Source organism: Botrytis deweyae (genome assembly GCF_014898535.1).
Source record: "Botrytis deweyae strain B1 chromosome Unknown BDEW_002, whole genome shotgun sequence".
Classification (NCBI taxonomy): Eukaryota; Fungi; Ascomycota; class Leotiomycetes; order Helotiales; family Sclerotiniaceae; genus Botrytis; species Botrytis deweyae.
In genome coordinates, this window is record NW_024066209.1 from 2,063,326 (window position 1) to 2,075,789 (window position 12,464).

At 30.8% G+C, this 12,464-nt stretch overlaps 1 protein-coding gene across 1 annotated transcript; it reads left to right on the forward strand.

Annotated features, from left to right (window-relative positions):
• Positions 1–8,931: 8,931 nt before the first annotated feature.
• EAE98_001329 (uncharacterized protein) lies at positions 8,932–10,304 on the forward strand (the record flags this gene model as incomplete). Its single annotated transcript, XM_038948948.1, has 2 exons — positions 8,932–9,221; positions 9,269–10,304. The coding sequence occupies 2 exons, from the start codon at positions 8,932–8,934 to the stop codon at positions 10,302–10,304; spliced, it is 1,326 nt and encodes a 441-aa protein (XP_038815214.1).
• Positions 10,305–12,464: the final 2,160 nt, after the last annotated feature.

Consider the following 12,464-nt stretch of genomic DNA (forward strand, 5'->3'; position numbering starts at 1 on the left):
GAGTTTGAGTTTTTATCAAGATATCTTTTAATTTCGACTTTCCTTTGAATAGATTCTGGTTTAAATTGGGGATCGCTTATAGTAGGTAGTCTCACTCTTTCTAGGATCGAGGAAGTGAAGTTACACCGCTTTCCCTACTGTATTACTTCAGAATATCAATATCATCCATGATGAGCATGGCCATTAAAGGCCCTGCGATGAACTTCTTCATTGGTTCTCATAGGTGACATAGTCGGATTTAGTCATATATATAATCATCATTACTCCATCTTTAGTACTAGATATAAAATAAGAGTCGAAATTTACTTTTTCTAACTTAAGTAATTTTTACGTATAAAGTAAAGTGATTTCTGGATTTAGCAGAACGGGAAGGTCTATATAGTGGATAGGATTTCCTTAATATACCTATAGAGATTTGTCTTTAAGAATAACCATTTAGATTCATTACTATAGTTACGAGAATTACAATCAGTTACAATCGTATCGGATTCCTACTTGAAGTTTAGTCTAGACTACCTCTGAAGATCTCTAAAAACTTCCGCATGATCCTAGAAGCAGCTCTCGTAACATTTTAATAAGATATATCTACGTTTGAATATTTTGTACAACTGCGTTGTTCATACACAACACAGGCCTTTTCCAAAGAACGAATATCGAGATTTTTTGAATTTTTTTCTTGGAATCGCTGACGAAGCAAAGATTGATCAAAACAAGTATTAAGAATTTTTCGAAGAAGGGCGGGACATACATACTACCTCCTCTAAAAAGCACTCTTCTGTTTATCCTAATAAATTATTGATAACAGTCTTCTGCCCTCGGCTTGGATGAAGTATACGTGGAAGCCAAATATCTCAGCGAAGTTTCTGAGGATATGAAAATCTACAACGGCTACAAAGAGAGCGAGCGGGTAAGTTGGAAAACTTCCGTACACCCACTTGGGCGATGTTAAATCAGTTACAAGTTTAAGAACCTAAATATTCCGATAATGACGGAAGCCTCGCTCCTGAGGAATTCCAAGTCCTGGAGCCGACTCCAGAAGAGACAGAGAAGCTTGAGTATGTTGTTCAAGCTATGATTGAGCAAATTCTGACTGAGTACTAGACGACTTAGTCTCATTATAGAGATAGTATATTTGTTATTCGAAGTCATTATAACGAATATCATATAATAATTTAATTACTCATCACACTCACTTTAGTTCAAGATTAGCTTGAATTAAGCAATTGTTATAAAGATAAAAAAAACTTCTTAAGGATCTCTTTTCTCTTTAGTTTTCTTATTCTAATTCATTTTATCTCTATGATATACTCTAGTATATAATCGCAACAATATCAAATATTCTTCAAATTTATATTTTGAATTTAATAAACACTAGAATATCATATATTCAAAATCGAATTGAAAATCATAAGATATAAGCTCAAAAAATTTATTACTATATCTTTTTACTAAACATTTTAATAAGCATTTATATATTTGAGTATGAAAGCTTCAACTTAATACTTTACATTTCAATCTTAAAGGGGTATAGAGTTCTTATACTAGTAAATTATGTATCTCAATTTCAAGAAAATTCATAAAAAAGTTGAATTTTGATTGAATTATCCAAATCGTCTTTGTTGGTATAAAATTGTGCTTCACTTAGATAGGTACCGTACCTCTACGTAGGAGAAAAAAGAGGCCGGGTTTGATTACTTTTTAATACTTTTAATAAACCAACTTCTTCTCTTCAAATCTCAAATAAATATAAATTTTGATAAGAATCAATATAAATAAAAGATGAAAAATAATCTTATATTTTCATATTTATTTGTTTTATTTGTGGTCGATTTATAATTCAATTAATTCAAAGATTTCATTGGAGATTTATGTGGTCAAAATCGGCCTCTTTTTTCTCCTACGTAGAGCGTACCTACAAGCTGTCCCGTAAGTCCGTGCACCCACTCGTCTGCCGACCATCTTAGGATGATCGCTAAGATGGTCGGCAGAATTTTTCTAAGACCGGCAAGTATTATTCAACTGCCGGGAAACCAGCTTCCGAAACTCTAAGCACAAAGATATACAATATAATACAGTACTAGCTCAAAAGTTTAATTAAAACAGAACATCAAAAAATCCCGGGTTTCAATTCTTTCCCCACTGACACCACCACGTTACCCACTCACCCCAACTCATTCAAATCCCGTACAAAAGAAGGAATTAACTCCTGATTGATATAATCATCGGCCCCTTCCTACGTTTATCTAGATTCATTTACTACCCTATCTCACTGTACCAGTAGATCGGGTCGGATCGGGTCGGATCGATCTTCCAGAATATCCGAGTTTTACCTGAGGGGTGCAGGAATTGAGGCGACATCAAGATATCGATATGCTCGGATAACACAACGTTCCGTACGATGTATAACTTGCAAGTTTTAAGATCTACTTAGTACAAAGTTGATCATGAAAGAAGACAAGCCTGAGTTAACATTACAACATAGACTAGTATTGACCACGAGAAACAATTACAACTAACCACTACATTTGTTAAGATTTATATACTCTTTCAATACTAATCTCATTCTAACTATAAAGATAATACTAAATGTTTCAATGAACATACTTAAAGGAGAACGACAATGTAAAAATGTTATAACAGCGAACGCTTAAGAAAATACCTTTGTACAAGAAGCTTGGCAGGTGGTAGGTAGCAGATGGTAGGTGGCAAGTGGTAGATAGATTAGACACTTGATAATTCAGACTTCTTAAACCCACAGGCAGCTCCTAACACACCATTTCTGGATAAGAAAGTTCAATTAAGTAATGATATTAAAAGATAATAACTTACTCTAATGTATTTCATGATTCCTCTATTGAATATAACAAGAAATCAATCTTAAATTGTTTAAGGATAGTATAATATATGCCATTAGCATACAATTGTAAAAAAATCCGCTCTGTACGGATATCATGAGCTGCCCCGTTCCGTAGAGCGGTTCCCCTCGATTTTGTGCTCCGTGGGGTATCTGTTGAGAGACCTATCGGCTCCGATTAAAAGCGGATTTTCTGCGGACCATCTGGCACATATCCGTGTATCCCCTGGATTTAGATATCTGCGACACTTCAGTCAGCGCCAAGTGATACGGTTGTATCCGTTATGCCAGTCCTTGAAATAAGCACAGAAGCCGGGGTGGAAATATATAGGATTGTCGTAGGTTATTTTAGTGGCGGAGAATACTTTTGTCCGAAAATTACGTGTGGATCTACAGACCGGCTGGAAATACAGCAATATCTGTATAGTAAAACCTCTCCATAAGGATCCCCCCTATAAGAATAATCTCTTTATAAGAATATATTTTTCAATTCCAAAATTTTTCAAAGCTAAAAATGATTTATATCCTTAAAACCCTTCTATAAGGATATCCTTATAAATTCCGGTTTTAGAATTGTATATATCCTAAGCATACCAATCAAATTATTTGCTTTAACCTTATTTTATTGGTTTTTTTTTTGATATTTTTAAAACTGGAGTTTGATTTCTTTAACTTTTTTTCTTTAATCTATTTTCTTTAATCTATTATTCATTCAATAATATTAATATTAATATTATAGCTATTTAAATAATTTTGAATATAATATCTATTATAAATCTTTTCTAATTGATCCCTCAAAAAAGATTTACAATAAATAATATAGAATATTAGTAATTATATCAAATACAAATCATTGAAGAAAAAAGTTAAAAAAATCTTATTATTTGATTCAAGCAAAAAACAAAATAATTTTTTATATAAGAATAATACTTTATTATATTTAGTTTTATATATAAATATCTTGATTTTGATTTCTACAAAAATCAATACCTTACTATTAAATATAAAATACCTATCGACTATCTTGTATATAATTATGCTTTATACAAATAATAACAATATATACAAAAACTATATACTATAGTTATAGGAGATATATTTAAAAAGAAGACAAAAGAGCTCTGGAAGTTATTCTTTTAATACAAAGATCTTATTCTTTTTAAATAAAATAATAATTAGCTTAATAGTTTTAAATAATAGTATTATATTATTGAATATATTATATATAGGGAAATAATAAATATAGAGATAAATTCTATTGAATCTTTTATATAAATAAAGTATTATAGAAAACATTGTAAAGAATTCGAATTCAGGAATATCTTCAATATAGATAAAACTAATTTATAATGGAAACTATTCTTTATATATATATTTATAATTAAATATCAATTTGATAGAAAAATATATAAAAATCGAATTACAATTGCTTTTATATGTAATGTAAATAAAAGTGAAAAGATAGTTTTATTGATAATTACAAGATCCGAAAATCTGTAATGTTTTAAACATATAAATAAATATTGTTTAGGAATTAAACATTATTCAAATATAATTAAATGAATGATTATTTGAATTATAGTCAATTATTTGATAAAGTTGAATAGTAAATTTATATACAAAGATTATAAGATTTTATTTATAATAAACAATTTCAATATATATATTTTAATTGTTTATTAACTTATTAATCAATTTTCCCATATTGAGATATACTAGTTATCTAAAAATATTATTTTTAAATAATAATCTCTTAATCAAAATATTATTATATAATTCAAGATTCAATATCGATATTTTTAGATAGATTATATATTTGTATAGCTTGAAAAGGGAAAGCTTTCAAATAAAATCGTTAACCTCCTACACATTATATAATAGATTAAAGATATTTAAAGTAATATAAAAGCTAGTATAATATAGATATATTAATTCAAATCGATATTGATAAAGAAATATATTGAGAATAATAATATTGATAAAAAGAATAATTCTAAATATATAATTCTATAAAAAAAAAGAGAAAAATTAAGTTATTGAAATATAATAATCTTTTCAAAAATATATCAAATTTTAGAATAATTTGATATTTATAAATGAATTTATTTATTCTAAAAGGAAATATATTGAGAATTATAATAAGAGTGATATTATTAAAAATCTAATAGCAATTTATAATATAATTAAAAGGGAAATTGAAAGTAATATAAAAAATCAAGAGCTTTTTGTATATATATTATATAAAAAAACTGTAAAAGCATTAGAAAAGCTGGATTTATTTAAACTTCAAAGAAACAACAATAATATTGATTTTAAAGAATTTTTAAAGAAAACTAAAAAGAAGGTTTTATATAAAAAACTTTATATTATTCAATAATATTCTTTAGATTTTTATTTCAATTGTTAATTGTTATTTTTATTTATAAACCTCTATATAAGAATACCTCTATATATCCTTAAAAAAGATTACAAAAACCAGTATCCTTATGAAGAGGTTTTACTATACCTGTTTCCTTGAGCACGAATTAGATTTGAGCTACAGGCAGGTTGTATATACTTGTAAGAAGTCTAAAAAAATTGAGACCCAAAAATATATCCTTATAAAGAGATTATCCTTATAGGGGGATCCTTATAGAAAGGTTTTACTATAGTTACATGCGGAGCAATGGCTCAAGGCGGTCCCGCTAGTTAGAAAGTAAATGTTCCAAGCTCAGGCCTCAGTTGATATTTACCGTACCCCCTAGAATATCAAGATAGGCTCCGTCGCTTAGGGTTCGTTCGGATCGATTTTTTATTTTATTGATGAAATCTCTAATAATAATAAAATAACAAGGGGATTGAAAAATTGAAGCTAATATATATTTGAATGAAGCTAATATATTTGGGGTAATATTGGGATGTACGAGGTTAAGTTGAAAATGAAGAAGATAATACTTTTTCTTAAATATATTCGTTTAATTAAACCTCAAAAGCTACTATTAATTATTATATAAGAAAGGTTGAGAAAATTTATTGTATTTGTTACTTTAACATTATTTAACTCAATATTTTATTAGCTTAAATATTGTATTCGCTTCGAAAATATTTGAAAGTTTTCAGCCATATATTAAACCTAATATATATTAGCTTCAATATTGCGTTCGGTAAACACCATATTGAACTAACATATTAGTCTAATATCGAAAAACAAATCGATCCGAACGAGCCCTTAGTAGGGATCTTATTAATCAATTATACTAATTATTGAGTAGTAAGCGTACAGAAAAACTTGACTATACCGGATTGGGATATACTGGAATCTTGGATATACCGGACTTGTTTACTGATTTTTTCGAAATTTATATATAAATACCGGAATTTCGACCAAAACCGATATACCGAATACTTTTTTCTCGAATCCGATATAAATTTTGATAATAGATTTAACTAAATAAGCTGAATTTTAAATAAGTGAGCTTGATTTTAGATAAGTAAGCTTGATTCACTATTATCACATAATATTTTTTCGAAAAAATCGGGGTTTGGAGCTGAAATCGGATATAAATTTTAGTTAGAAAGCTTGAACTATTATTTTTTATACTAAAATCATGAATATACCGGATTTGATTAGTCGAAAATTTTAGTCCGGTATAATCAAGTTCTTCTGTAGCTCTCGACGCATGATTCGGAGGTTTCAGATACTAGAGCATATTATAGAGATTAAATAAACTAGAATAAGAAAGCTAAAGCCCTAAGGAATCTCTTTATCTCTAATATAATAACAATCGCTTAATTTAAATTAATATTAAATTAAGATAATATTATATAATAGTCGTTATATACAGAGTCCTACGCTGGCTTAACCGTGACATTAACTCAATATTAGATATCAAGAATATGATCTCATGAAATCTTAACTTGAACATTTTCGGCCAATCAGACTTCATTGTTCAGAGAAAACGCTTGGGCCAGTTCTGAAGTACATTTTAGTGCTCTGGGGGATAAGTCGGTTACCCCACTTTCAAGCTACCCCTCTTTTAGGCCACCTTAAAAATTCATATTATATAGTTTTAAAATATTATTTATTCAACAACTATTCGATATCATAATAAATACTTGAGACTATACTTTTATTATCATTATTAACATCTCCCATATCAATTTCATAATCTCTCATTACAATTTGCATTTTTCTAATCTCTTTAATTTTAGAAAACTTCGAATTTTGGATTAATTTTTATTTTACATTTCTTTTTAAAAACGATTTGTTTTGATTGATACTCCAATTATTTTATTCGATACTCAGACTATAGAATTTCATAATCCTTAACATCGAATCCCTTAATAATCTTTCTAAAAAGCTAACAATAAATATAAAAATTGATCTCTTCATTTCAAAAGAATATATATAAATATAATCTTAAATCACTAACTTTTCAAAACGTTTTAAAAATTAAAATTGCAGACTCCCTATTCCATTAATACATAGAATTATTATTAAAATATAAATTCTGATTTATAACTTTTTTATTATTATTCTCAAATAACAATTTAGATATAATAAGCTTAATACAGTTTAAAAACTATAAACCTAAAGCTTTCCATTTAGATAATATATTATACTCTATTAAACTATCTAATCGTACTTTCTAATAATATATAAGAAAATTAGTCTTTCCAATTACTTTAGAATTCAATAAAAAAATTAATTTATTGAAATAATATCTATATATTCTTTTGAGAGATAAGAATACAGATAAATCAAGAGATTATAGAATATATAATATACATAATAAAAGAAATAAGAAGTATATATTATACTTAAAGCACTTATATATAAATTCAATAGTTTTATAACTTTTATATTCATTCAGTATAAAAAGTCTTAATTTATCTAATAAGAAAAAGACTATTTGAAATCTAAAAACCTTTTAAACTATTTTAGTATAATATTATTTATAATCTACTCATTATCTATAACAATAAAATATCACCCTTTATAAAGCTTTAAATTAATTAGAAATTATTATTGTTATACTAATTTTCCTTTTAATATAATCAAAGAATTAAAAGTTCTCTCTACAATTAAAACACACTTTATAAATAATATTTAAATTTTAAAATCAGATTCCTTTTTCTGAATAAAATAATATTTTGAATTTTTTAGAATTATCCATTTAATCCCTAATCTTTTTACATATCTATTTTATCTATATTATATCAATACTAAGATTTAATATAATAAATTAAAAACAAATCCAATTTTAAAAATTATTAATTAATAATATTAATAATTATATTTTTAATATATACTAAATCAATTCTAACTTGTTTTTTAATTCTAATCTTTAGATTTCTTTGAAAAAAGTTTGTAATTTATTATTTTCTAAACATAGAATTATTTCCTCTAATATCAAAAAAGCATTCCCCAATTTTCCGAATTTGCTAATATATAAAATTAATACCCAAAAACTTTTAGATTAATATTTAATCTATTAATTGTTTTTTTTATATTGAAATTATCTTTTACATATATTACACACCTTTTTTATAAAATAAATAACTATTTATACAGTTTTGAAGAATAACCTTTAAAATTCTATAATCCGAAACAGCTTATTAGATTAAATACTTATTCACTATTACATATAAAATCGAATTAATATCAACTTCAATATATATCTTAAATATAATATAAATAATAATATATCAAAATTTTAAATTGATTAATTCAAATATTATGAAATTATTAAAAAATAAATAAAAGAAGTCCCTTTTTACAATAAGCTTTTTTAAGATAATTTAAAAAAGGAGTGGCCCGAAAGTGGGGTACCCGACTTAGAGGAATTATTCTGGACCCTATGGAGTGTTTGTATAGATAAATCGGAATCTATGAAAACTGCGGATTTCGAGAGACCACGAAGTGTTGAAAGTACATCTTGCTATAAGAAGCATGAAAATCTCCTGATAACACCTTCATCTAAAACGCAAGAAGAGTTATTTGCCTGAAATTGGAGTTCCTGTTAGACGCTATTGAGAATTTTATCCAGGCCGGACGAACTGTTCTACTACTGTCGTACATCCGACGCCCACCCACAATGCCCAACTTCAAAGTTATAATCGTAGGCACTGGTCCCGTCGGCCTTACAGCAGCGCATACTCTCTCCAAAGCTGGGATTGACTTCGTGGTGCTTGAGCGACGACAGGTGGTTGTTGAGGATGTAGGTGCAAGCCTAGTTTTGGCGCCTCAAAGTCTTCGCATTATGTCGCAGCTAGAGCTTCTGGACCAATTAATTGCTATCAGTACGGAGCTGGTGCACATTACAAGCTACGCGATGGATGGGAAGAAATTCAAGGAAGCCTGGCCATTTGAAGTCATGAAACAGAAGTAAGTTATTTTTTTCAATGTTTTACAACAGACGAATAACATTGTAGCAGTCATGGGTCGACTCCACGTATCTTTCATCGTGCTGAGCTTCTTCAAGCGCTATATGACAACTTGAGACCAGAAGACAAGTCACGAGTGTTGACGAACAAAAAGGTTACCAGCATTGAAAGTGATGAGGTCGGAGTAAAAATACTCTGTGCAGATGGATCAACCTACGAAGGGTCTATCGTCATTGGGGCTGATGGGGTTCATAGCCAAACGCGTCAACTTATGCGAAGTCTAACTCTTAAAACTTCGCCAGAAGATAGTGTCAACGACGAGGAGCCCTTCACAACAGAGTATCGCACAATGTGGTGCTCATTTCCTAAGCCAGAAGATTCAGAAATTGGCTTGGGGAGCACTAGTGACGGGAGTAACGCTTCGGTTCAGTACTTAACCAGTAAGGACCGTGTCTGGATCTTTATCTACGAACATCTGGAGAGCCCGACAAAGAAGAGGGCATGGTATAGTCAGGAAGATGTCGAAGCATTCGCTGCCAAGCATGCCGAAATGCCTATCAACGATCACCTCAAGGTCAAGGACGTCTTTGCCAAAAAATGTCATGCAGGCATGGCAAATCTGGAGGAAGGGATTATCGAACACTGGAGCTGGGGTCGTATTGTTCTTGCAGGCGACGCGGCACACAAGTTCACCCCAAATCATGGGCAGGGACTCAATAACGGCATTCAGGACGCTGTTGGTTTGGTCAACGAGTTGCATCGATGTATAGAATCTGTCGGAGCCAGTGAACAGCCTTCCAAAGAGGAGCTAAGCATTGCATTTCGACGCTATCAGTCTACCCGCACGGAATATGTGAAGAGCGATTACAACATGTCCGCAACGGTGACCCGGATGTCTGCTTGGCCTAACTTCTGGTATGGACTGCTGGATCGACATATAATTCCTCTGATACCGGGTTTTGACGACATGATGATGAACCACTTCGCTGCTCCGCATATAGCTCAAGGGCAGATCTTGGACTTTGTACACAGCGAGGAAGTTTTTAAAGGCAAGGTTCCTTGGGTTTATCCGATCAAGGCTTAGCTTTATAAAAAAAGTCTAGATACTAAAAAGGCGAATTCTCTCCTAATTAGAACAGTGATGTTGGAAACGGGAAAGTGGAAAGAATAGATGAGGACTATGAATTTTGATGGATTGGAGTTGGCGTGGTGTATATTATATACGGAGTTTATAGTTTATTGGTTTATTGGTTTGTGATTTGTAGTAGATGGGATTTCTCAGACTATGTAAAATATCTCGAGCTCGCTTTATTATATAAAGTATATCAACCCTACTATAATATTATAATTCCGTCGCCCTATAGCCTCAGTATTCATTGACCTGATATAACTTGCAGGTGATATCAAAGACACGCATTCGTGATAATATATATAGACGATAGTTCCTCAAGGTGCTGCAGTCTGTTTTATCAAGTCCGCTACAGCGCGATTTTTGACGGGGTCACCCGCGACGCACGGCCGAAAGTCGAGGGTTATTCAAATGCATGTGACATCATATGATATGAGCCTTACCGATTTGAGAGATTTAAGCTGTATTGATGTAAATGTATATGAGCTGTATCAATTTGAATATATGCTATGGTGTGTTTTTGGGACACATAGTAACAAATTTGAACTTTTCAGTAATCGCAGATCGTACAATTGTACAATCATACAATCATACAATTACATCTAGATTAAGATTAGCTGTTTGTTATAGATTGTATTCCTCGAAAACCTTATGATTAGCTGGGAAGACCACACAATCTCAGCGGCCGCGGAGTGTGAATGAAACTTAATGCTCAAGTTCTTGAGGTCGGGATTGTCGACAGATGGGCTGGGGGTAGCAAAGTGCACCCATCCCGTCAACGGGTCTGGTGTCGTCGGCTTGACGATTACAGAACTGCCCATCATGTTCATCACAAATGTTGAGGAGGAGTCCTTGATGGCGCCAATGCCGTGTGTAGAGAACCAAGTGGTCATTCTAATAGGATTTGCGTGTGTTTTTGCGGAGAAGTTATGTTGAGGCACTACTGTGAGTTGAATAAAAGCTCTTCAAGATAAACTCAAGCTTGATTGTGACTTGATCTCAAGTTAGGTCTGAATGATTTTTGGATATGACAAATTTTTCTGAGCATATGTCATCCTTATATAACGAAAAAATGCTTCTTCACATGTAACTGCAAGTCCTCTTCTGGATTCAAGAGCCCAATAAAAATTGTGTCTTTACTTGCTTGGAGAACATTGCAGCATGCCAGCAGACAGTACTTGAGCAAATGAGATCTTTTTTACATACTTGTAGAGAAATTCTGCAAGCCACTTTCAAGTCTTCCGGCAAGACCGAAGCGAAATGTAACCTTCTTTACTTACTTTTAAAGCGTCGCAAGAAGGGAATGACAAACCTCTGACACAATTGTTGCCACAACATCGGTTGCTAGTTGTACTCCGGCGTAGGCGTGTCATTCGTACTAAAACTTCATATAGTGATGATCAATAACGTCAGTACTGTCGAGGTATCAGACTACAGCCGATAGCAAGTTCGGTAGAGAGATCATCGTTAGTACTCATTCTCATTACATGTTTGGAAACATTGTAGAAAGCCAATATCAAATGTTGTGGCACAAGTTCAGGAATTGTATGTTACTGTTGGTATCAACTTGGTTGATAAAGTGTATAGTACTTTAGTCTATTGTGGTTTATTCGTTCTTGATCATTATTAACTATGGGAAGCTAGTATCTAATATAGTAGAAGTGCTAGCGCTAGTGTATACGCTAGTACATACGCTAGTGCAATACAGTGCTCTTTTAGATCACATGATCGATATCCCGACAGTTACCCTACTACGTAGTTATGTTGCAAGGATAAAAAATGTCTATAATAGAATTATTAATTCATAGTACCGAAATGCCGAGAGATTATCACTAGTTGGGTATGATTCCAAATAGAACATCTCTATAGAGTTTTTTTTGAAACAAATAATAACAATATTCTACTTTTTAATACAGAGAGCTAGTTTTAAGTATATATCGTATAATCGCACAATTATATAATTATACAATAAAATAATCTAAGCGTTTGATTGATTTATAAATTTGGATAATTAAAAAATTATTCATTATTATTGTTTCATTTGAATTTCGCTCATTCAATCCTCATGTATTATTTTTAGGTTATTTGACACAACGTGTAATGCACTATAGAGGG